Source organism: Sarcophilus harrisii, chromosome 3 (genome assembly GCF_902635505.1).
Source record: "Sarcophilus harrisii chromosome 3, mSarHar1.11, whole genome shotgun sequence".
Lineage (NCBI taxonomy): Eukaryota > Metazoa > Chordata > Mammalia > Dasyuromorphia > Dasyuridae > Sarcophilus > Sarcophilus harrisii.
In genome coordinates this window covers 358,169,633-358,195,920 of record NC_045428.1, presented here as the reverse complement: position 1 = coordinate 358,195,920, position 26,288 = coordinate 358,169,633, and the positions used below count along the sequence as shown (strand labels likewise).

General features: G+C 37.2%; 2 protein-coding genes across 3 annotated transcripts in view; both read right to left on the bottom strand.

The window, feature by feature from the left end:
- Positions 1 to 3,431: 3,431 nt before the first annotated feature.
- Positions 3,432 to 9,249, bottom strand: ATP5MG (ATP synthase membrane subunit g). Its single transcript, XM_003764149.4, has 3 exons — positions 8,894 to 9,249; positions 4,743 to 4,903; positions 3,432 to 3,624 (listed from the first exon to the last, which is right to left on the bottom strand). The coding sequence occupies exons 1-3, from the start codon at positions 8,943 to 8,945 to the stop codon at positions 3,526 to 3,528; spliced, it is 312 nt and encodes a 103-aa protein (XP_003764197.1). The 5' UTR covers positions 8,946 to 9,249; the 3' UTR covers positions 3,432 to 3,525.
- A 620-nt stretch (positions 9,250 to 9,869) lies between these two features.
- Positions 9,870 to 26,288, bottom strand: part of UBE4A (ubiquitination factor E4A) — a 36,749-nt gene continuing 20,330 nt past the window's right edge. For both annotated transcript variants that reach the window (XM_012544972.3, XM_003764150.4), the window contains exons 11-20: positions 23,219 to 23,523; positions 21,737 to 21,869; positions 19,895 to 20,082; positions 18,756 to 18,856; positions 18,534 to 18,647; positions 16,546 to 16,720; positions 15,946 to 16,126; positions 15,339 to 15,486; positions 14,068 to 14,225; positions 9,870 to 13,072 (exon numbers count right to left, since the gene is read on the bottom strand). In XM_012544972.3, the coding sequence (XP_012400426.1) occupies positions 12,946 to 13,072; positions 14,068 to 14,225; positions 15,339 to 15,486; positions 15,946 to 16,126; positions 16,546 to 16,720; positions 18,534 to 18,647; positions 18,756 to 18,856; positions 19,895 to 20,082; positions 21,737 to 21,869; positions 23,219 to 23,523 (1,630 nt within the window). In that variant the 3' untranslated portion in view covers positions 9,870 to 12,945. The remainder of the gene's footprint in view (positions 13,073 to 14,067; positions 14,226 to 15,338; positions 15,487 to 15,945; positions 16,127 to 16,545; positions 16,721 to 18,533; positions 18,648 to 18,755; positions 18,857 to 19,894; positions 20,083 to 21,736; positions 21,870 to 23,218; positions 23,524 to 26,288) is intronic.

Below are 26,288 nucleotides of genomic sequence, written 5' to 3'. Positions count from 1 at the left end.
TTAAACATCTCAAAAATACCTTTTTAGGTTTGTAGTTGGCTTTTGTAGTCCTCTTTATCCACTTGATGTAAATCAGCCTAGCACTAGCATTGCTTGATAGGAAGGTTGCTTATCAGTGATCCAAATCTATTTGTCAGAGACTGAGATGCAGGAGTGACACAGTTGACATCAGCTCTGCAGCACAGCAGCCTCTGGGCCTTCAGGAAATGAGTCTCTCCCCTCCTCCCCCCCAGGTTTCTTGGCAGCCTCTGTGGCAGTCTGCCATTAAATGCTGCCTGTTTATCAACCCAGACCCAAACACTGATTATAGCATGTTGTTATCTTCCTAATTTTTATTAAAAAATTATGAGTGATTATTAGTCTTTTTTTAAAAATGGAAATCTAAGTTTCTAAAAGACTGGATCTGAAGTCTGACAAACTAATTGTTATTCCCCGATTTGCTATGATAGCTATGAGGGCTTAGAAATACTGTCATTACCCTCAGCTTCAGAGTTTAGTTGGTATAAGTAGTATAAAAACTAGGAGGGAGGTTATGCAATGTTATAAAGTCCTACACAGAACTCATAGCCAACCAATGTCTCTTGAGATCATGATAAAGGTCAAAGAATTAAAAAAGACCAAAACACATCTAAATATATGTGGGAAGAAATATGAGAGAATATGAAAAGGCCTTAAGGCAATTGAACAGACAAGTATTCAATGCTATTATCAGAACACAGAACAAAAAAATTGGAGTTTGTTTAAAGTAGCTGAGAAAGAATTTGGTGGAACTTTTGGCTATTTGCCTGGGGAAATGAGGGGTAGTAGTAGCAGTAAAGGGAGGCTTAATAGATTTGCAACTATTACTAATGTAGACTGACCACTGTTTTACAATTCATAATTAAAGATAACACAACCAGTAAACATGAAGCAGGACTTGAACCCTGGTCTCTTCCTGATTAAAGTCACCTCCCTACTTATTTAATACAGTAGATTGTCATATTTAGTATGTCATGCTCTCTGTAACTAGCACAACTGTTTTGCTGAGTTGTGGAAAGCACAGTAACTGGCAACTGAAGGCATGGTCTAGACAAGCAGCTTTTTCATAAGAAATCCACCTATTCTATTTTAACAAATACAACCTAAGCAATTCTCCAAATCTAAGATTGTTGCTAGCGATGGGCCAGTTTGACTATTCAGTATAGTAAATGTTTACTTTGAGGGCTTATTGGTGTGACCATACAGTTAGCTTTAAAAATTTTTTGTCATTCTCGCCTTGCACCATTTGAAAAGCTATGGTTTAAGTTTTGACCACATGTTTACTGAAGCTGTAGGTAAAGACAGCAGTATTTGTTTCAGCAAAACAACTTCCTGGATTAAGTTCTGACATTTAATTTCTTTGCCTATTAATTTAGAAAGACAATGTCTTTTGAATGACATTAAGCCTTCCGATGTACAAAGTACTTTAAGTGCTAGAAATACAATATATAAAGAAAAGTATGGCAATCATTAATCTCAAGGAGCTCACCTTATGACAGAGGAGCCACCAATACATATATATGATTTATATTTATTAACTCTATTTATAAATATGTGTGTGTGTGTGTGTGTATATCACAATTTATAATTAAGGATCAGAATCAGTAAGAAAAGCAGGACTTGAACCCTGGCCTCTTCCTGATTGAAGTCACCTCCTTATTCACTAGAGTAGATTGTCATATTTAATGTCATGCACTTTCTAGCATGTATATTTATTAATTATAAAGTGTGTGTGTGTGTGTGTGATTTTCAGAGGCAAATATGGCAGAAAAGCAAACACAAGGTAACATCTAAAATCAGATCATGTGCATCACAGTAGCAAGTATAGTATTCTCAGTAGAAGATATACATTTAGAAGTGACCATGAGCGCTATATACTTATTGCTGCACTGAGATAATAGCAATTTTTGCAAAGTGATTTGAATACCTCATTTGATTCTTACAATATTATGAAGTTATGTGCTAGTTATCTCTATTTACAAAAACTAGGGCTTTAGAGATGGTGACTTGCCTATAGTCAAACAAAAGGTATTGATAAAATGTTCACCCACATCTTTCTTCTTTCCTGTGCTCTATATAATGTAATAGTTTTCTAACAAATAGAAAATGAGGCCAAGCATTAGCATCTCAATGCTATTAGTATAAACTACAAAGAGATAATAGTTAATATTTTATAAAGCAATTTAAGGTTTAGAAAGTGCTTCACATGTATTTATTGAGGTAGGTGCTACACTAGAGAGCCAGGCCAGGAGATTGGAGAGGCACCAAGAACAAAAAGAGCAAGGTTCCTAAGACTACATGAAGAATGTAACCATCTACAATCACAAGTCATCATGAATTTTCAAATTAGTTCTAGCTAACTCCAAATTCTAAAGGGCAAGAAATACTACTTTCACATTGAAATCAAGACTTTTCTTTTCCTATTCTTTGGAAGATAGCTAAGACTTCTTTTTTACTTAACATTAAATTTACAATTACTTTTGAGTATGAAAAATTACCAAGTTTTTTAGGATGTGAGTATACACCAATTCAGCAGTCATTTATTCCCTTTGAATCCTACAGCCTAGATCAAGCAAAAGAAAATGTAATTCTAAGCTTTTAGATTTTTATCTTCATGCAGTTTAATATGCCTTCATACACCATGTCATATGCTTGTCAAATTTCATTTTAGAGCTTCAGATAACATTGCTAAGTAATGAGAAAAAGAGGCCAAAATTAGATATTTTCATATTGGCCTGTTGCACTTGTTCTTTCATAAAACTGATGATAATGGTGAAAAAATTTATAATCATCAACATTTAACCAACAGATGCCAAACTGTGAATACATCTTTATTACTTAAGATCTCATAAAACCACAATAAAACCTGAGGATTTAGTGACATAACAGACTAGCGCCAGAGTGAAATGAAATTATTAAAATGAAATTCATTCACTCTATGAGAATATAATAGACGTTGACAAGTTCACTGTTCTTAAGCCATTGTAATTCTCATATGAGTAAAGCTGTGTTGAAGATTAGCACAAACAACCATTCTTCTGGCACTAGTAACTATGTGATGTGAATTCTTTTCAGTTACTAAAAGAATCATTTTTAATAATAAAGACATCATAGTACTTTTTGCACATTAATTTTGCTACCATAATAAATTTAAAACTTTTTCTGAAATATCTAGATTTTAAACTAAAATTCCTTATTCTCATATATTCAAATAATGGATTCTAATATATTTACTTATTAGGGAAATCAAACAATAAACTAAATAGGTACCTTATAGTCTTCAGAGTTGGAAAGGCACTGCAAAACATCTGTGTTGATGATGAGATGATCCGAGAAAGAAAGGATTAAATAAATACCAAGGGAACAAAAAACTCTGAGCAACTTTTCATACTATGAGAGAGAAAACACCAAACTCCATATTATTTCCTTGTTTTATTTAGAAGTCTATGCATATCTATTCCATGATACAAAGGATAAATTAAACACTCAGATGCTAAGAGTTGGTCTTCAAACATTATATCCAATGATGCCACCCTTGCCTATGATCTCGCCAACGTAAAACCACATGCACACTTCAGTGGCCACCAAACTATTTAGCAGAGCTTCCTGAAAAAGAGAAAAACAAAACAAAACAGTCATGGTTTATTTAAGGTATATGCTTTCTCCTTTCTTCTAACTATTCTCTGTCTGAGTTTTGCAATAAAGACCAAAACAATAGTATTCATTCCAAATCAACTCAATTTAAGAAGAATTACTGAATCAATTCATTCAACTACAGAGAGCATTTCTCAGTTATGAAAACTAATGGCTCAAGAAATTTCCTAAACATTGACAGCTGCTCAACTTTAGTTAAGGATTGCTCAAACCTGTCTTTTTCACTTTTTTTTTCTTTAAAAGTAAATGGTTAGGGGCAGCTAGGTGGTGCAGTGGATAGACTAGCACCAGCCCTGAATTCAGAAGGACCCGAGTTCAAATTTGACCTCAAACATTTAACACTTCCTGGCTGTGCGACTCTGGGCAAGTCATTTAATCCCAATTACTTCAGTTAAAAAAAAAAAAAAAAAATGGCTAAAAAAGCACTTTCTCATGTAGACACAAACCAAATTCTAAAGGGCAAGAAATACTACTTTCACACTGAACTCAAGACTTTTCTTTTCCTATTCTTTGGAAGATAGCTAAGACTTCTTTTACTTAACATTAAATTTACAATTACTTTTGAGTATGAAAATTTGCCAAGTTTTTAAGGATATGGGTATACCAATTCAGCAGTCATTTATTCCCTTTGAATCCTACAGCTTAGATCAAGCAAAAGAAAATGTAATTCTAAGCTTTTAGATTTTTATCTTCATGCAGTTTAATATTCCTTCATACACCATGTTATATGCTTGCCAAATCTGGATATTTTTCTTCATGGAGATCAATGCTTCCAGATTATACATTCAAACAGACCTTTGACCGAACTAGAATCTCAGAGCTAGAGATACACAAAAATATAGAGTCAGCATAACTGGAGCTTGGTAATCAATGTAAAATTAAGAAAAAAGCTGTCCAGTCAAAATGTCAGTTTTCTGCTGCAGAATGGGATCAATGAGGAACCCTTAAGATACTACATGGCACACACTGATCATTTGAAAATACTAATGTTATAATCAAAATAACCAGAAAAATTTCAAGGAAAAACATTTTCTTTTATGCACATCTATTTTCATTTAGCTCATGGTTACCTTAACTGTGAGATTTCTGAAACTACCAGTTCGAGCTGATGTGATTATTTTTTTCAAATTCTCAATGGCTTTAGGGATCTCAGCTGGAGTTGGAGGAACCAGCTCAACCTTGGCATACTGCCAAAATGTGGCCAACCGAGGCTTCGAATAAGTTGCAGCAGCTGGAAAAAAACACACAACAAAAAACCCCAAACCAGGATAAACTCACTGGAGACTGAAAGAAGCAGATGTGTGGGCTGGACACAAATATTTATTCATGCATCACATTCATTCACTGCTTGTACCAAATGTGCACCCTGTATGAAGAGTCAAAGCTGCTCCCTGGTAACAAGCAGCTATTAAAGATGCCTAACACCTGTGTCACAGGGGAAGTTCAATCAAGCAGGAAGCCTTTAAGCACAACTTATTATGCAAGGACTTCACTAGTTAGAAGCTAGTACCGTTGGCTGGTTTATGAATGGCAAATCCATTTAATTGCATAGTTTGTGCATGCTGGTCCTATAAATGAAGGAAGCTATAGCAATTTTATTATAACTATCTGGTAGACATTGGACAGGAGTGGGGGGGGAGGGGGAGGAAAAATAGTATACTTGGAGTCAGATTAAAAACCTGTCAAAATATTTGGCATGAATAACTTGATATGGAATTATACCAATTAGCATACATTTTTAGTATCTATCATCAATATGTGCTGGATTAAATCTTTCTTTAACAAAAGCACAGCTGCTCCTCCTTCAAAAGCAGTACAAACAACACTGCAAAAGCTTGTAGCAGCCAGAATGAAGAATGTGGTATTTTACAAAGCTATAATGTCCCAAGACATTTATGTTTGCAATTTGTGAAAAAAAATTGTCCTTGTTTGATTTAACTAAAGTCACTACTCTACCAAGGTAGTTACAAAACTGTAGCAGTAATAATAGTAAGTTGGCTTTTTTAAATGAAAAATTAAGAATAAAACAATCAATAAACTTATGAACATATAATGAAGTATAACCCTTTTTTGGTTATCTTCCCCTTTTTTCTACTGGAATTCACTTCAAATTAGTACCTGAAATACCAAGCTTGGGAAAGAAAAAAAAAAAGGTTTAAAAACACAGTGAGTTTTCAGGTGTTAGTAATTCTGCTAGCTGAATTCTAGCTGAGAAGAAAAATTAATGGCAAATACAAGGTGTGAAGCTTCCTTGTGAACTTATTCATTGGAAGGCAGTGTGGTATGATGGAAAGAGTGCTAGGTTTGTAGTCATAAGAATTTAGGTTCATGTCCCAATTCTGCTACTTACTACCCATGTGGCCTTGGGTACGTTTAAAACTCTTTGGGCTTCAGTTTCTTCTTCACAAAATGAAGGGAATGGACTGGGTGACATTCTAAGGGTCCTTCTAATTCTAAATTTATGACCCTGGGATAATCCCTTCCCGATTGGAGGAGTGCAACAAATAGTTAAGACAAAAAATCATGTAGAAAAAGACCTCATGCTGGCCATTAAAGAAGCATAGCTAAAAAGCATGGTTTGGACAGGACAATAATTTTAAGAAATTAGTTCAAATGTAAGTTGATGACATTTTTCCCACTGGTTTTACAAACCAAGACAGAAATAGAATTTAAGGCTGATAGGGTCTTTAGAAACTATTTAATCATTACTTAATATAGTGTTGGACACAACAATAGGGACTTTTTTGTTTGCTTGTTGATTAAAACCTTATATTTAACTAAAGATGTAAAGTAACGTCACTAATGGTACAGAGCTCACTGATGGCCAACTAAAGACTAGGCTTACCTGACACTTGAGTATGTTTTTCAATCCCATTAAAAAAATTTTTTTGGGAGGGAGAGAGGAACAGGAAGAGGGAAGCATGAATGTTTCCTACTTTGATACCTTATTGAGTATGGAGGTGAAGCTGAGGCTCTCAAGGCCTATGTTAGGGAAACACAAGCTCTGGCAGATGTTACTAAGCTGAAAAGGCAGAAAATAAGCCCATCATAGGCCTCACTACATTATTGTCTGAGGACAACCTAATTAAATCTAGAAAGGCTTATCACAAGTGGTGAGATCTAAGTTATAGAGGAGTTGTAATTTACCTAATGTTAAAAAAAAAAAAAAAGTACCCACACTGACAAAATCAGATGCTTTATGCATATATTCACAGATTTCTTGATACACTGAGAATCAATCTGTCAAATCAATTTGTTAAATCACTAGCTATGAATATTATGTACAACTTCCACCAAGACCACCAAGACATTTAACTCTCATATATGCACATTGAACTAATTGTTAGATTGAATTTATTTTATTATTGATCTCTTTTTTTTGGTAACTTCTAAAAATAAAAGGACACCTCTCTCAATTACCCATGTTAATGGAAGTAATGCTGCTAATAGTGCTAAGATTTTGTGTGTGTTTTACTTGAGAATGTTCAGTGATTTTTAAAAAACCCTATCTTCATTCTTCTATTTTGTTTGGATTAAGATTAAAACCAATATGTACTCTTTGAACACACACTGAATGATGAGGGTGCTGGTTCTTGAGGGAAGGTAAAATGCAACCTAGATCCCAAAAGGAATGAGCATTAGTAATCCACTAAATGAACAGTCCAATATAGGTAAGAAGACTTGGTTCCTATTTTGGTAGCCCCATTTTTGAATGAGGAAATGTGACATTTAGACATGAGTTATCTCAGTTATGCCACATTTCAAAACATGGTTGTTTCACTGGCAAAATGTAGAGGAACTTTATAGGAACATGTGTGAAAAAAGGACAAAAAAATAGCATTAGTCAATCACTAAGTAGGGGTAGTGGTGGTGGAAGTAATGTAAAAGAATTAAACTGTGCATTTTTATTTAAATAAGGAAGTTCACATTTCCTGCTTATATTTTCTATAATGGAAGGAGTTCTAGACATGGAGCCAGGAGATATGGGATCCAATTCTGGCTGTAAAATTAGCTATGTGAGCACTCAGGCCTTATTTAAAATAAGGATGTCACAAAACACCTTAACTGTTAGATCTTTGTTGCCTGAAGGAAACAGAGCTTCTAGGAGTTGCTACCACAAACTAGGAACTTAACATGAGTAGAATCGAAGTCACTCCAGCAACTCAAGTTTGATGGTCTTTCCAGTAGGCACTCAATAAATATTCATTGATTAAATAGCGGTTCATCTAGAATACTGAATAATAACAATAATTTTTAAAATTTACTTACTTTTATTATTATTATAGCTTTTTATTTACAAAACATATGCATGGGTAATTTTTCAACATGACCCTTGCAAAATATTCTGTTCCAAATTCTCCTCTTCTTCCCCCCACCTCCTCTCCTAGTTGGCAAGTAGTCCAATATATGTTAAATATGTTAAAGTACGTGTTAAATACAACATATGTAATACAAATAATTTTAAAGTTATCAGATTAAGTGTCAGTCAGTGATTAGATTCCAGCAGAAGGATCTATCACCTAGCCAGTTTGGACGGTATCAATTCACGTTTGTATAATGCCTTAAGGTTTAACAAATAAACAAAGAACTATTATAACTGCTTAATGGAGGCCTTAAAGAGTTAAGTAAGCAGTCCAGAGACACAAAGACAATGTCAGAGGCAGTATTCGGGGACCTCAGAGTCATCCATTGCTGCCCCTACACGACGATATTCCGATTCTTTAGCTCGTTTTCACCAAGTTCAATTGTTCTTCGGTTCTTGGATTGCCTGGGGTTTGCAACCACAAAACCGCACCGCGGGCCTAGATTTACTTGCCCTGAATGGTTTACTGAGCTGCCGGGTTCTAGGAGGGAGGGGGAGATGACGGTGGCCCTCCTAGTATGATCCCCGCGTCTTTGCAGCCAGTTTCACCTTTGCTCCAAGATGCCTCCAAATCAAAGAGTCCCCTCTGTGGCTTTGGCCGTGAAAGAGAGCACTGAGAAAGAACCTCACTAAGAGCTTCCTATTCAGCCCCTACCCGCTGTTGAGTTCGGGGACCTCTGGGAACATCTAGAAACCGAGGCCGCGCAGCCAGGGAGGCTCGGGCAGAGAAAGCGAATGGCCCAGTCAGGGGAATAGGCCGCAGCGCAGCCGCAGAGTCTCTTCTTTCCCTAGCCCCACGCTCCTCGCACTGCTCGGAATGATTAGGACAGGAGCCTAAATAAGATAAATTTCGCTCACCGCTTATGAGGATCGGAGCCTTCTCGATGGCGTTGCGGATCATCTGGGCCATGGCAGGAGCGAGCAGAGAATACGACTGGTCAAGACAGTGCCTCAGTCCAGGCCGCGGGCTCTCGGCTGAATGTCACCCTCCGGAAGGACCTAAACCTCAGGACCCAAACCTTAGGACCCCTCCTCCCTTTCCCGAAGTAGGATGTCAGGAGCTCGCCTCACCTCTAGGGTTCCTACGACTGGGCACTTCTAATTGAGTCGCCTCAGAGAGAGTGGACCCAGAGAGACAATAACAATCATGAAAAATATTTTTTATATTATGTGTGCTTTGCTGTGGCCTTTAGACGCATAGAAAGGAAACACCAAAACAGGCGGTTACTTGGGCAACCTTAATTAGGAGTTCGGAACTGACGGAAGCGATTGCGGAAGTCAGGCAAAGCGCGTGCGCAGTTTCGTACTTTGCAATGCGCATGTGCTCCCCGCCCCCACTCCGGGCCTAGCTTGACTGCTGCTCTCGTATTGCCTTCCGAGCGTTCGAATCAAGGACTAGCTCGTCCTTGAGCTAGTACTACGTTAGGGAGCGACAAGGGCGCGCCGTGCTTTCTTCCAGGTTCTACTCCTGACCTGCCGTGCGACCTTGGGCTCTTCGCCACGCCCTCGGTACCTATTTCCTCACGTGCAACACGAAAAGGATCAGATTTCTAAACCGCCGTAGTTGGAGGCTGCGCTGTGCCTGTGTCTGGCGTCTTGACTACTGCCCTAGAGCTAAAGCTCATAAACGGCCGCCTTTTCGATCGCCTAGATTTCCGTGTCCGCTTTCCCTCCCTTCACCACGGCGTGGCCTGGCTCCCTTACCCGAGGCCTTCTCCCCTTCCCTCCTCGCTCCCGGCTGGGAGCCTGGCTGGTTGCCCAGCCTAGGCTCCTGCCACCCAATGTGCCCGGATCCCCTCTAGCAGTGAAGACTGAGAAATAAAAGAGAGGGAGGTAGTGACCGTGGCTCTAGGCGGGTATTTATTAAATACAAGTTCTGCACAAACACCTCAGGCAAATGTTGACTAGAGGTAACCAGTAGGAAACCTTTCCACATACAGCTTTGATGATGAAATTTTTATTTCAGTGGCAAAACTATTGATTCTCCATTTTCCTCCTCCGGATTTTTTTTTTTTTTTTTTTTTTTTTAAGTCAGCCAGAGCCTGTGGATTACTTCCTCACATGATACTGCAACACAATACAGTACCAGCCTCAGGCTGGCAAAAGCACCTGAGTAGCTTATACCTCTGGTAGTGACTGCACAGCAACAGATGAAGTAAAACAGCCTTGGTACAATTTGACACCTTTAACTATTAAAAAAATTAGTTGCCAGCTGCAAAGATGGAAATGTTTCTTCAATTTCATACACACGTTAAGAACTGTATTTAAAAAAAGAACAAACCTAGTACCACTCGATAAAACCTACTAAATATTCAATTTTAATATCACTCTTGGAAAGTTATGAGCAGTGCTGGAACTGATTAGTCTTTGTTTTGTCATCAAATGCTCCAATGCTTTAAGAAACCTTTTTTAAGACCCTTCAAAATATAAATTTAAAGAGTTGCTTCAGAGTTTGCAGGAAATGAAACCACCTTCTTGAGCTTCATTTATACCCTTGCCTACATGGTCATTTGAAAAAAATTATTTCATTGGTGCCCTTAATTCAGCTTACTGTGAGAAAGAAAGGCACAGGGATCAAAGGCTTTACCACTAATGGATAGCCTTGAATGAGTCTTCCATTCTGTTGGATTGTGATGTTAATTTAAAGATATTCAGCAGCAACATTGTTAATGCACTATTACTCATATAGTGCTTCAGCCATACATGTAGATTTCCAATAAAGTAGATTTTTAAAAGCTTGCCAAAAAAGGCTTACAATCTAAAGGCCACACAGAGGAAGAAATACAATAGACACATACTAGAGGCAGCATAGAGGTAATCTAGAAAGCTGCTGGGGACAGATGACTGGAGGTTTCATTTGCTCACTTTTTATCTACAATTTTCCTTGTACACCTCTGGTCTTTGTTTTCTTAATACTCTGTTAAGTGTATGTGTAAGACATAAATAGCTAGATGGCTTCCGTACACAATTCATTCTCAGAATGCTGCAGGGTAATGTATTTGAAGTAAAGCACACGACAAGGTAACAAATTTTGGAGCGACTCAAAACATACTATGGCATTGGTGAAAAAATTCTGGATCACACATAGCTAAGGCAACGTGGCCCATCTGATTTATGGTTTTCCATATGAAACAAACACTAAGACAGTGATAACCTATTAGAACTACTTTTAATGGACATTTGTCCAGAGACCTATACCAACTCAATTTAACGTCGTCACAGCCCATTCTAATGTATATTAAATCAAGAACCAATGCTCCCTACTTCCTATAAAAACATTCAAACATGTTAAATTAATTTTCAGTTATGGAATTTCTAGGTTTACAGGTATAATACATATAAAAACAGTCCTTTAGGGAAGGAAAGGTTTTAAACACTATGATGCCTTTTTCAGCACATAAATGGAGAACTTAACTTATAAAACTCAACAAGTGTGGCCTGCCTACCCATCACAGTCCATCAATCCTAAAGATAGGATTGAAACTCACTGGCAAATATGCAAAATGTTTGTGGCCAAGGTTTTTCTCAGGTTACTTTTTTGTTAAGTGAGAATCCAGAAATGGGCTGAAACCACCTCTATCAGATCCTCTGGCCACAGGCCCAAATATACATTAATATACATACTTTACAATCTAAGACTCTTTTTTAGATAGAATGAAAGTGTCAGCAAATGTGTCTACACACTACACTGCACACATGTAATCATGCAAAAGGCACACTATAAACTGGCATGCAGTTTATAATGCACCTAAATAACACACACACTGAGATACAGATTCTGTGTTAACCAAGACAGCTGTTGGCTGGATATAAGTGATTTCAAATTATAGAGATAGGAAAGGACCCTAGTCATAATGCAACTTATCACACTTTTTCCTACTTAATTCTAGTCCCTTGCAGTTAGTTTTTCTGTTTGTTTGTTTTGCAGAGTCCCAAGGCATTAATAGGCATATGCCTTCTTTTTAAATAGGTACTGCAATGCTATTACCCCAGGATATACAGATTCAAAGTGTCAAAGCTGCTATTATGTCCCACTCATCTTCATAAAAATATCATAGTGTTAAATCTTATAATTGGAAAGGGCTCCCCACAGGGGAGTGTTTGGATAAGATGGTATCCCTGGGTACCATTCCAAAATAATGAACACCAAGACCACACAACTCATGGCTTCTGACAGAAATTGCATAAGATAACTTCTTTCTATCCTGTGTATCATCTTTTAAAAAGCCTATGCAAACATGAAGGCATTTTATTCACATTAAATTTTGTTATATCTAACAAAAGTATCAATAACATCACAGAGCTATAACAAGGAGAAAGGCTGAAGTCCAGCTTATGGAATCTGATAGGGACCTGGCCAAATTTTTTTTTTTGGTGATACCACCGAAATATGTGACCTCAAGTCCTTAATATCGCTGAATAGCAAAAATAATGAGCAATTTACATGGTAAGTAGCCAGTACTTAAGAGAAACACAGAAAGGAATTAGTATCTTCCATATTGAGACCACCAGGAAGCTTTAGTAAAACTGATATTAGTCTAAGTTGAAGGGAGAAAGGAGAGGAAGAGAAAATAAAAAGGTGAAAGTTGGAGGCTTTCTAACAAAGCATGATTATTAGCAAGCCAGGCTAAGCACAGATTTGAAAGTTTGTCCGAACTACTATTATCTGTGCAACAGCAATTCTCCATCTGAGAGAAAGAAAGGGAAGAGAGAGAAGACAGGGAAGGGAGACTGGGGAGGAAGAAGAGGAAGAGGGAAAAGGCAGGGTAGAAAATGAGAAAGAAAAGAGGATGGGAAACAGGTGTAAGAAAAAGAGGATGGGGGAGGCAGTGGGGAAAACAGAGACCAATAGACTATATTATTTATCCACATTCTTGGGGCTGGCTTTTGTTTTGTTAAATTCACAGTATTTACTCAAGTTGTTCCTTCTGTAATTTCCTCTCTGCGAGCCACCGTTGGATTTTCTCTTTCAGTTCTGTGTTTGGCCGGATCTGGTCCATAGTTAGGGGGCTACGGTTAAAGGGATCAGTCTGATCACTGGGATAAAGAGAAGGAAGAGAGAGAAATTTACTATAAGGATGTCTAATAGTGCAAGGAAGTTGAGAAGCAAAGTTAAATAGAACTTAGTTTTTATTAAGCAGAAACAAAGATTTCGTTTGAAAATACAAATCAACCTAGGAGCTTTAAATCTCATAATAATAGTAGTTTTAAATTTCATCTTTCAGCATTTAAACTTCAGATCTATCTGAGGCTTTCTGTTTTCCAGCTGAATCTATTAGAGGAACCTATATCCAAATTACTTGTATGGAGCTGCTAGTGGTTTCAATTTGACAGTTTTTTTTTTTCCTGAGGCAATTGGGGTTAACTGATTTACCTAGGCTCACACAGCTAGGAAGTGTTAAGTGTTAAGAACTCAGTTCTTCCTGACTTCAGGGCTGGTGCTCTATGCACTGTGCCACCTAGCTACCCCTTAATTCGACAGGTTCTTAAAACCATGTGACTAATAATCCTAAAATGAAGTGAGACCTTGTAAATATCTTATTGATCCACATTGTTTATCGAGCCATGTTGGCCAACTAAAGAATATAATTTTCTGAAAGGGAAGGCTTATAATAATTTTTGTGGGATATTAAGTGTTCTCTCATCATAATCTGGAGTTTGACAATAACTATCTTGCAACTTATAGACTTAGAAGTTAAGTGATTGTGTATGTGTTAAGGTGTGTGACTTGTACTCAGGTCTTCTTGACTTCACACTGCTTTATTATTTGCCTTTAAAAATAATTTTACTGATGTTCATTTCTTTGTTTTTATAACCTTATTACTTCCCAGTGACTTTCTCCTGCTCTCCATTGAATCATCCCTTTTTTGTATTATCCTCCAAGGTTAAAAAATACCTTCTACCAAAATCAGGACCAACTTATAAGGACAAGGGATCCTCTCAGTCCCTAATTCTGCCTGCTGTATACTAAAAACAGCAATGGTCAGGATTCTTAAGTAACTAAATGTGGTTGTAGAGGTTACTATGAATACCTGAGTAGATGCCTGGCTATTGTGGATCTATCCACAGTGACTCTGGAAGATGGCAGCATCACAGGGTCTGACATCAGTGTGCTCATGATGGGATCTAGAAACTCATCACAGGCATCTGCATAGGTCTCTTCTTCCTGTTGTTGAAGATCTGCAAGAGACTGAAAGCAATAAACCATGTGGTTAGTGCTGGATTTCCAAAGCCTCTGATTATGGAAGGCTCAATGGCTATGCCTGAACACTCAAATTATGAACTACTTTTAGCACTGACAAGTGAATCTAATGTTTATTTTTTCACTAAGGTATTATGGACATCTGAACAAACACAAGCAAGATGACTGATTTTGCCCCCTTACTAAAATTCATTTTGGCTTTTGTTAACTGGAAATGAGTTTCAAATGTTATGAGAAGATCAAAAAACACAATAGAAAAGAATGTTTTCTTTTCCTCCACCTGTTCAAAATTCAGATAAGGTTGTCATTTGCATAGTTACAGAATCTCCCTTGTAGACTGAATGTGAAAAGCTATTTCTGGTTTTAGGTAGAGAAACCACAAGTGGAGTCAAATTTTACATATGGAAATATAGCTGTCAATGGTCAACCATCATAAGCACGGAACTAAACTGTCACCTGGGTTTAAAGCTGATTTTACCATCATTTGATTTCTTTACCACCCCAGTAAATTCTTCAGGTTTTAATCAGAAAGATGATGCATTGGATATTGGTATAAGAATAGCTGGGGCCCAGTTTCTTCATTGCACAGATTCATCTCTCTTAATTATTTCTATTTCAGTTTTATATTCTGTGAAATAGAATAATTGCTAATGGGAGCCTTGCTTTATGCAAACAGTGAACTATTTTAACTTTAAACAATGCAGAAATATAATAAGGCAAATCAGACAAGAGAATTAACTAGTTCTATAGGAAATGAATTAATGGCAGGAAAACATATCTGGGGTAGGAGAGTTCTGTCTCAATAGTTCTTATTTGAGGCCTCCTTAAGCCACTTCCTACCCTTCCCCTCATAAATCCTCCCTGAGAAGAAAAATTTTACATTCTTCTTTTCCTGTAGCTGGGTCTTAAAAATAAATAAAATTAATTAATAGGAAGTGACTAGATGAAATCAATGATTAACCCTATGATTAAGCTCTTTTCATACACCTTGCTTATACTTCCTCAAAGCAACTTTTTTGGGGGGACACAGAGTAATGGAAGGGGCAGGCTGGTTTTAGCACAAGATGTAAGCAGCCACACAGTGGTGTTTTCTTGGCTTACCTTGATCTTTTCTGCCAGGTTGCTGAAAGCCACAATCATATTTCCAGGCTTGTTTATTTTCTTCAGGACTCGGACTGTCTGGGCAAAGAGCATTGGGGAATAAGATCGCCCATCCTTGGGCACAGTAGCACAGAAATTCTCCTCGTCGCTGGATGGCCGGCATAAGAGAGAGACAATGTGGAAGAGAATATGTCAAACAAAGGAGATGTATGCTGTGATTCAGAAAAAGTTTGCTATTGCCTATAAGCCATGATTGTACATTTGACATTAGAAAATTGCATGCAACATTCTGGGTAAAAAGCCTAGTGATTTTTTTTCCTATGGGCTTAAAAATTATATTTTTATTTTCAATCCAGAAGCTCTCGAATTTCTCTCTACACATGGTGGGCATAATATCACTCTAAAGAATGCTCCACATATCACATCATACTAAATCTTATTAGGGTAAAGGTTAAATTCTGAAAAAAAGCTTTTAAAGGCATTACAATTCCTTCATTACATTCATATCTTCACAAAATGACTCATCTTCCACCCCACAACCACAATTACATTGTAAAAAAATCATATCAGCCTTCTCTCTTAACTGAAAAGATCCACTTTCATGTACCCAAGGTTTAAGTAGATGTTGCAGATGTCTGAAACAAGCTGCTGAGGCTTGAAGTCAAATTCGCTGAAATCCTTGACTTTTAAGGCTCCCATCTTAGGACCAACCAGATGCTGTAGAAAGTAGTTTAGCATGGAGATGATTCGTTCAGCCAGGAAGGGGTGTACAAAGAGGGACTTGATCTCTGGAACATAAATGGATGGCACCCTAAGAAGTCAAACTATAGCAATTCTCTATGACCTGTGGACGAGATAGGTAAAATATCTATTTCTCTTTGGAGATGAGGTTGTAGTGAAGAAAAGGGATTTTATATTCCATTTCGAATTCCTTAGAGTTTTATGTATTTATTCTACCCAAAGGAGGGCTCAAGCTCTTTATATCCAGCACCAATTCCAATAAAGTAAAAATAGACCTTGAATTAAATAAAGCTTGATCAAATCATCTGCCCAATAAACCTGATATGAATGTTCTTCAGTGACTCACTGGCTTATCTTAGAATCAAAGGTATTGCCAATGAGACTTATAGGGTCAGCTGCCCATATTTCCCCAAAGTTCAGTGCTGCCCCCACTAATTTTCAGAAGCACAGATCTTTCTGTTCTTACCTGATGTCAGAAAAGCCAAGGTACCAATGGTTTCATTAGACATGATGTTGTGGAATCGAGCCAGCTGCCCAAACATTTGCAGACTAGCCTCCTTTTCTCGACGGGCTTCTGGAGACAAATTGTCCCATTCACCCTGGTCCCTTTCAATCTGCTGAATTTTTATCTTGCTTAAGTACTAAAGAAAGTGGAAAGAATTAGTGAGATGAATCAAGATTCTTCAATTAAATATCTTTAAGTTTAACAAATATGGCAGTCTGCATGTTAGAGGGAAAATACTTCAAGGATATACTTAAAATGAAACCGAGTTGAAAACAATATCAATATAAGTCAAGAAAACTAAGAAAAATGGCACTCTAGAGGGTATCTTTAAGCTTAAAACTTTTAAGTTATTGAAGCATAAAATTGTACTAAGATTTTTGGAACATCCTCATGGGCTTGAGTAAGTAATCATATCTCCTCATGGGGCTTGAGTAAGTAACAGGAAGAATTTGAAGTAATATAGATTTCAGTTCTATTTAAGGAAAAGTTTCCTAACTACAGTTCTCGGCAAGTTAAACAGGTGACTTCAGGAGCTTATAATAATAATGATGATGATAATAGCTAATATTTATATGGTGCCAGGTCCAGTGCTAAGAGCCTTACAAGTATTATTTCCCTGAATTCTCACAATAAACCTGGGTGGTATTATTACTATTCTCATTTTACAGAGAGCAAATTTATAAGGAGGCTGGATGACTACTTCTAAGGCAAATATAAATAAAGAATTCAAATAGAGGCTGGACAAGAAGACCATGAAGGTCCCCTAAACTCTAGAGATCATAGATTTGGAGTTGTAATAGAGATCATCTAGTCCAATCCCTTCATTTTACAGCTGAGGAAATTGATGCTCTAAAAAGGATGCTCACCTGTCCATGGCCTATTGAGTTCAGATCCTTTTTTTTTTCAGTTAGAAAACAAATAACCAAGATGCTTCGTGTCATCAGGAAAGCTCTATCAAGTTTGTAAAAAGGACCACACACTTATTTAGAAGCCTGTTAGTGTTAATATTTTTGTACCAAACACTAGGACAAACAGCTGCATCAAGTTCCATCTGTTTTGCCTTTGTGTCACAGTGGCTCTTATTAGGAGGGACATATGCACATGATATAATCTGTTCTCTTAATCTCGTGAATTTATAAAGAACCTGAAAATACCATCTTGAAAAAAGTACCACAAGACAAGATCTTTGGTGTTCATATAAGTGGCTGTTGGTATGGCTAGTTAACAAAGGGTCAACATGAAACTAACAGGCTGTCCCCAAAGTCTAACCAGTTCCCTTCCCTCTGGGAAATTGTCCTCCCCTGTTCCCATCATGGGGAAGGGAGGTTTTGCTCAGTGGATGAAGGTTGTTTTTTATAGTAGCAATAAGCAGTTCCATTAGGTGTAGTTAATCACACCCAAGGGGCTGAAATATATCAACTATGTTTTATATTTTGTGAAAACTAAAATACAACTTTCCAGTTATATTTTATATATAGGGAGAGGGAAAGCAAAATAAATACTTTCCAACAATGTTATGAATCCACTCTGTTATTATTAATCAAGATTTGGGAGAGGAAGAATATTTATAGTTTTGGGATTTCCCCACACACAAAAAAATCTACCCTAAATCAAGCTCTCTCATTTTGCAGATCTGGCTCCATGAGTTAATTCTACCAATATCTTTTTGTCCAGATTTAACAGGCTACCTTTTAATCTCTTTGCTTGAAGCATGTCACCCCTATCCAGTTGAATTCAATATCTCTTGAGTTTGACCACTAGGGGGAAACTATTTGGTAGACTGAAAATAACCCATATCAAGTGTGATGACATTATCTAGTTCCTTTTGTACACTTTCAAGCTCAGTGTCAGAAAGTGATCCTTTCATTAAAGAAACATGAAGTTACTCTATTTTGATTAAAAAATCTGATAACAAATGGAGACTGTCAAATCAACTTCTTCCTTCTTACCTGTATGGCTTCATCCAATAGGAAGATAGCATCATTCATTAATAGGTTAAGGAAGCGGAGAAAGAGAGGGGGATTCATGGCCTCCAAATTTTCAGAGGCATAATCAGCTAGACCCTGCAAACACCACCGCAAAAGACAGACATATTAGTATGAAATCACAGCCCCTTAGGAGTTGATTTTGTTTTTATGAAATGACACTGATTTAAGCATTAGCTAGCTTACCTTTATGCTTTCTCTGTAGGCATCTGTTCCCCACATGTACTTTAAGATAGGATACATGGGACGGCGGTAGTTAAATTTTTGCTCAAACTGATGGGGGTCTCCTAGAGAAAGGCAACAGAACAAAAAATAATCAATCAGGTACAGCATGGACATTGGGGAGTGAGAGGAGGCCAAGAATCCCCTTTCATTCCAAAGCTGCCAAGGCCCCTTGTGGTATCTGCTTTCAGAATTACCATCTGCCCAGAGCAAGGGTAGGATGTTTGTTCATGTCCTAATGGGCAATGGATGTACAAGCATCTTGCTCAGCAAAGAATTTTTATTCTAACAGGTGCCTGAACAGCAGCTAAGCTGTAAAACAAACTCTAAGAAAATAAGCACTACTAAATCCAAATACATAGTACTTAACAATCTTTGTTGTGAAGGTGCCATAGGAGCAGCAAAGGAGAAAGCTAAGTACAGTTGCAGAGTAGACTATGGCTTTAGAATTTTTATTTTCCTAGCCATAATAATGGCTCATTTACTATGGGGTGGTGGTAGTAAAGCTGTACATTTAGTTTTCCCAAATTTTAGATCTGTATCTAGCTCAATTCAGTGCCCATATTCTTGGAACTCCATCTCTCAACTGTGAGACCAACTGGTTCCTGATAACACTCAAAGACAGGAAGTCAGAGCACGACTGCATCCTAGCCTCAGGAACAGATAACCTGATGCTCATGATGCCTTCGACATAATGAGGCGATCATTGCTAAGAAGGAACTCCTTTGGAATGGGGCTTAAATGACAACTTAAGGCATGTCACTCTGTGGATGAGTTACTATTGGTACACTATCTGGTCACAACTAAGGGGCTTCACTGCTAAGCAAGGAAGCAAATACTAGTTGATAGTATTTGGAGCTCAGTAAGCAGAAAGGCTAGTTAAGATGGAAGTATCTCAGTTAATAAATTATCTTTGTTTATACTGTTTTGCAATTTTACCCAGATAAGGGAAAAGAAGGGTCTGTGTGCACCAATTAGATAGACTAATGGGTCTAACCGACTCTGATTTGATCAAGTCTGGTACCCTTGTACTTCCTTCTTTTCCACAAGACATCTGCCAGGCTGTCAGTGTCTCAGTTTTGGGGCTGTTCACAGCTGCTTACCTGTAAACTCAATGTCTACAAAGACTTTGATGAGTGCCTCAGCAAGCTGAGCTGCATAGGGGTAGCTGCAGAACACTCGCTTACGGTGGAACACGCTAGAGACCAGGGGATTCGGGGCTTGGTCCAGGTGCGGCATGACTGCTTCTAGAACCTCTGCCAGTTTGGCCCTTAGATGGGGGTTCTTCATTCTGCAAGATGTTCAGGAGATAGGATAACAAGGACAGGGAGAACTGGTTGTCAAAGAGGTGACTGGTTATTTCAACATATAGATCAATTAGGATGGCACTGCACCATCCACACTCTTTTCTAACTGCAGTTTTAACACACAGGATATGTCTATATTGATTAAAACTGATCAGTTTCTGGGACAATGCTGGACAAAACATAATCTGTGAGAAGACATCTCAAGTGGTGCTCTCTGAAGGCTGGAAGTTTCACAATTTTATATAATTATAGAACTTTAAATGCTTATCTTTTCTTTGATTAAATTCCACAAATATTTATTCAGCACCTCCTGCTATGGACTAGACACTAAAAACCAACAATTCTTATCCTCATGAAGTTTCCATGATAATTCGAGATACAATATATAAAGAAATTAAGATAATTTGAGTAAAGAAAGAACATCAGCAACTAGGGGGGGAAAGCTTTACGAAGGAGCTTCATCTGACTGAGCTTTGAAGAAAGCTTAGGATTCTAAAGACTGGGGATGAGGAGTCCATTCCAGACATGGAGGTCAGACCAGAAAAGCACAAGGAAGAGATGGAATACTGAGTCTGGGAACAGTTTAGCAGGCAGGTGAGTTTGACTAGACAATAAAATGCATGAAATAAATCTGGGAAGACTGGCTAGTGTCAGAATGTGGTAGAATTTAAATCCAAACTGAGGGCTTTGTATTTTACCCTAGACTCAACATGGAGTTTCTAGACCTTATCACATAATTTAGTACTTACTATTCTTTTCATCCCAACTATATTTTAAGTTTCACAAAGACTGAGACCAAGACTTATATATCATCTGTATCATTCTTAGTGCCTAGCACATAGTAGGTACTTAACCACTTGGTGACTGATGATTTCTCATTAAATTCACTCAGTTCTGTGAAAGCTAGGCAATGAATTCTGGTTTCCTTTTTAGAAATAAGGAAAATGTAGTCCTATTTAGTATACCTTCATTCATAGGAACATACATTCAGGGCCTATTTCCTATTATACTTAATCCAGAGAGATAAATAGTCTGCTAGTCACACTTACTATTTTTGATAGAAAATGGTTAGAAAATCTCTGAAGGGGAAGACTGGGATAGACTAGAGATAGCAAAGCACACATCACTAAAAGCAACAATAACAATAACTTCATATTTACGTAGCATTGTACAGTTTTGCAAAGCATTTTTTTTCTTGCAACCTTATGTGAGGTAGGTAGGTGCAAATGCTGTTGTCACAACTTTACATTAAAAGTAGTAAGGCAGAATTTGTATCTAAATCTAGGACTGGCAAGACCAAGCTTTGTTTTTGCTATTATTGTTTGCAGTTACTTACAAGTCATTAGCTATGAGTGGTTAGCTTTGACATGATGGTGTTTCTGCTTTAATAAGGGATTAACGGCTGAAATCTCATCTGAACCTCAAATGCATGCCAAACCCTCTAGGGGCAAAATCCTTTGCTTATGATGTCTCTCAAGTGTGGAATTCTTAGCTACCCCCAAGGAAGGTCAGGTGAGTCATTAATGTTAACATAAGTGCTCAAGGCATCCTCTTATGATTTAAGCTTGTTTATTCTTGGTTTGAAAGCACTCTGGATAGCTCTATATAGTGACAGAAATCAAGTTGTTAGCACTTTACCTCTCTACGCTCCCAGTAAAAATGGTGACAAAATGAAGAACTTGCTCCAATGAATCAGCTGATGTCTCCAGGATGTCGTCAGCAAATCGCCGTAAGAAAATAAGAAAATCTCCCAGGTTATCCGCAAAGAATTCTGCAAATGTAAATGTTCACTCATCTTTCTTGATAGGTTAAAAACCTGAGTCAATGGTCTGATCCTCTCCCACTTAGCAACAATTATGGTAGAGTTTAAAATTACTGACTTTCAATTGATTTATGAAAATTTATTGAAAAGATCAATTCTAGTCAAGATACAGGGCTAGATGAGGAATGTTCTATATTTACTAAGTTAATTTCCATATCTATTCACATGCAGTTGATTAGTATTGGTATAAGGGTTTAAGCACATTGAAGCAATGATTACAGAGCATAGCAAAGTGACATATTATGCAAGTATTTCTCTTTGGCTCCCAAAGTTAGTGGCTGGTTCTTAAAAAATACTTATATGGATATTTAAGGAGTTTCTGATATGGATAATTAAATTACTAGGTAGGTAAAACACTTATAATCCTGATAGTTGATGATATACATAAGGACAATAACATTTTTGGATGTGGCTTCATCACATATTTGCTGTATAGCTAAACAGGATTAATAACTATCCCCTTAACAAAAGTAATCTCCTTAAAGTCTTGCACCTTTGCTCAATCGCTCTACTATACTTGGAAAGTCTTTTCCTTTTAGCACTGCCTATTAACATCTTATCCTCTCTTCAAGGCCCAGATCAAACAGCACCCTTTCCATGAAGCTTTCTGTGATCTCCAACAGATGGAAGTGATCTTTCTCTCATCTGCCTTTATAGGATTTTGTGCTCCTTTTATATATAAACATTATAATTTGTATTATATACTTGTTTGATCATAACTACTATACAATAATAATTAAGAGGTAGGGATTGCCTTATTTTTTATTTCCTCTAGCTCCTGGCATGGTACATTTTACAAGCTAGGCACTTAACTGATCAGTGAAGTTGGTAATGAATTGTTGAATAAATTAACAAAGAATATTCTATTTAAGAGAAAGGCCACAGGTGATATTTCTATAGATAAGAGAATATAGAACCTAGTCTTAAGATTGAAGATATTTACTTCACATCAGAAAAAGTATCATTGTATAAAATCTTGTATAAAGTCAGCAATATAAAAATTATCACTGAGGAAATCCTTAAATAGGTAGAAGCTTGTGGAAGAACACTACATCTAAATAAAACTGATTGCTTTGGAAATTCTATTAATCCTTAGAAGAATGTTTTCTGACTTCCATACCAATAAGTTCTTTTCATATTTTTACTATTATACATCATATGTATATTAAAAGGTATTTCTCTGAAAAAGGACTGACAACACCACCAAAGGAAGTTAATCTGAAGCTTAAACTTCTGGCATGACTCAGTTCAGATCTGCCAGTTATAAACAGAAAGCTCCTAAGGAAGAATCAACTCACCTGGCACGTAAGCCAAAGAACTGTACTGATCTGGCAAAGGGAAAGTCAGCTCTATTGGCTCTGTGCCTTGGTTGCCAATGGCTAGCTGAACCAGAAGAACAGCCATGGACACCTGCAAATTGAGGCAGTTTTGTAGCATCTGCGGCTCTGTCATGGCAGTCTTGGTGGAGAGATAGACAGTCATCAAGCGCTCAAACTGCTCTCGGAGGCTGTCCGCTGTGGGGCTGGCACTTTGCTGAGCCTCACGCCAGGCCACCTGCAGCCGATGCAAGCTTTGGTTGATTTTTACCATCTGGTCATGCAACCTGCCCCAGGGGAGACAGGACAGAATGAGTCTGGGAGGATGAAAGAAGGCAGTTCTGTGGCAGATTACCCAGGATACATCAAGCATCCAAAAATGCTTGCTGAGTGGGTGATGGAGATGGGGCAGGTGGAAAGGGGGAGGGGTGAGGAGGAAAGGGGAATAGAAAAAAGTTGAAGTCCCAAACCCAGCTGAGATACAATGACAGCAAATCAGAACCAAATAGGAGCCTTGATTTAACTGTAACATTCATACTCTTGAAAGTCATCTCTATTTCATCCCTACATATAACTTATATATAATAAGCATCTACTGAATGGATTTGAGAATCTTCTTTAGTTAAGTTGCATTTAGATCACAATCTACTACTTTCTTAAATTAGAAAAAAAAAAAAAATAAAGTGACCGAACTATCCTGGAAAGCAACCTGCTACCCTGCTTTAAAAAGTGTCTAAAATAGTAATGTCTTTTGACTCAAGAGCCCATTGCTCAGCATTTATCTCAAGGAAGTCCAATACAATCCATATTATGTAAGATTGGTTGGGTTGCTACTTTTATTTATGTTCTAGGCCATGCATTCCCAAGCAGGAGATCAGACTTTACCAGTAGATCTCAAAGCTAAACTTAGGAGAAAGAGACTGCATGGTGCAGGGGAAAGTGCAAGAGGGTTGGAGCCAGGAGACCTGATTTCAAGTCCAGTCTTCTGTATTTAACTGTGTATGTGACGGTGAGAATATGACCTCTCTAAGGCTGAGTTTCCACAAGTCCAAATTCATGATCATGTTTGCAATACTAGTAATGACAATAATAACTTATATATATGGCAACTCAAAATTTGCAAAGCAATTTAAAGACACTATCACAAAAACTTTGCATAAGGGTTGAGAATCACTTTTTAAGACTCACTGATTTAGTGTTGAGTGTGCATATATCTGTGAACATTAATAATAATTTTAAAAGCTTTGTAGGAGTTTACTCAGTTTGGTCCATAATTAAAATTTTTTTAAACTTCTAAAAAAAAAAAAAATAAGGAAGTCCAATACAGAAAGGTGACATAGTTCTCAAGATATTTCTGGCAGCATTTTTTAATAGCAGCAAAGAAACAGGAACAAAGTATTTATTTATTCAGTGGGCAATGGCTAAATGAATCCTGGTATGTGAATGTAATGGATATGTTATTGTTAATGAATATGACTACAAAGAAGCATGAGAAGACAAATGAATTGATGTAATATCACAAAAACAGTATGTGCGTGAGATATATGTAAAAAATAATTATAACAATGTAAATGGAAACAAAAAAACCCTCAAACTACACCATATATAATTATAAAGATTATGCTAGGCCCCTAGAAGAAGAGGAGAAAATGTATTTCCCATCTTTCTTTATAGAGGTAGATATGGAACACTGAATATACCGTCAGACTCTACTGATATATTGGGCTGGTTTTGTTGAACTTGTGAAGAGGCAGTTAGATAGCACAGTATAGGGCTATATGTACAGGGCCGGATCTGGGGTCCAGAAGACCCAAATTCAGCTCTGTGACTGAGCAACTCTGATTCTTAGCAACTCACTTAACCTATGTTTGCTTCAGTTTCTATAACTGTAAAACAAAAATAATAGCAATACCTACCTTATAAGATTGTTGGGGGATAATGGGTGTATAAAGTGATCAGTATATTGCTTAGCATATTACTTAACATATAGTAGATACTTAATAAATACTTATTCCATCCAGCCTTGTACAATAATCTTAAGCCATAGAGGAGGTAAAAGTTACAATTTCTGAGAATCGTATAGTTAGGGTTTTTTAAAGCTTAAAAAATTTTAAAGTAAAAAGAAAAAACCAAAGGAGTCAAAAAAAACTCTAAGAAATGTTACTTTATAATACTTTGAGTAGATTCTAGGTTTCAAAGTATTTTTGGCATGTAGGTAGAATTAAATTTTAAAAATGTTCAGAAATCTTCAGTTGATTTTTGAAAAGCCCTAGTGTAGGTTTCTCCTTAATCATTTAAAGTTGTTAAATGTAATTTTCTTTACTGGAATATTCTATTAATTGTTTTGGTACTTATGTAATAACCCAATAAAAAAAAGTATCCTATGAAATACTACTGGGCAGAATAAAAGCAATTCACTTGCTCTTATGTTTTCAGAACTCCAGTCTTATTGTCATCAAAATCCACATTCTAAAAAGTTCCTAGTTCTTGATATAAAGGTTTTTGGGGATCTTTTTTGGAGCTGAATATCTCATAATATATATTACTCAAAATTTTTCCTACTCCCACTCCTGTGCAGCATCCTGGCCCTTTATTATCAAGAAGGTTATCAAGGACTCAGGAGCAGAAGAGAATATATAAAGAGAATTCTGTAGCACCAATTATTTATTGGAAATTCCAAATAGATGTCTATGGATATCTCAGATTTAATAAGTCCAATATTAACTCATATCCTTTTCCCTGCCAAAACCCACCTCTAATGAATTTCCCTATTTCTGTCGATGGTTGTACCCTTGATGGTTGAGCACAACCATCCTTCCAGGTTAAGTAATGTCAATACTATCTTCTACCCCTCAACTTCCCTCTCTCCACATATCCAATTAGTAGCTAAATCTTGCTTTTTCTACCTCTTCCACAACTCTCTCATCTGTCCCACTCTCGGTAATTAAAACAATCACTACTTTAGTTTTAGCCCTCACCATTTGACGGACTCCTTTAAAGGACTTAACTCTGGAGAGCTGCCAAAATGAGTTTCTTTAAGTGAAGGTAGGCC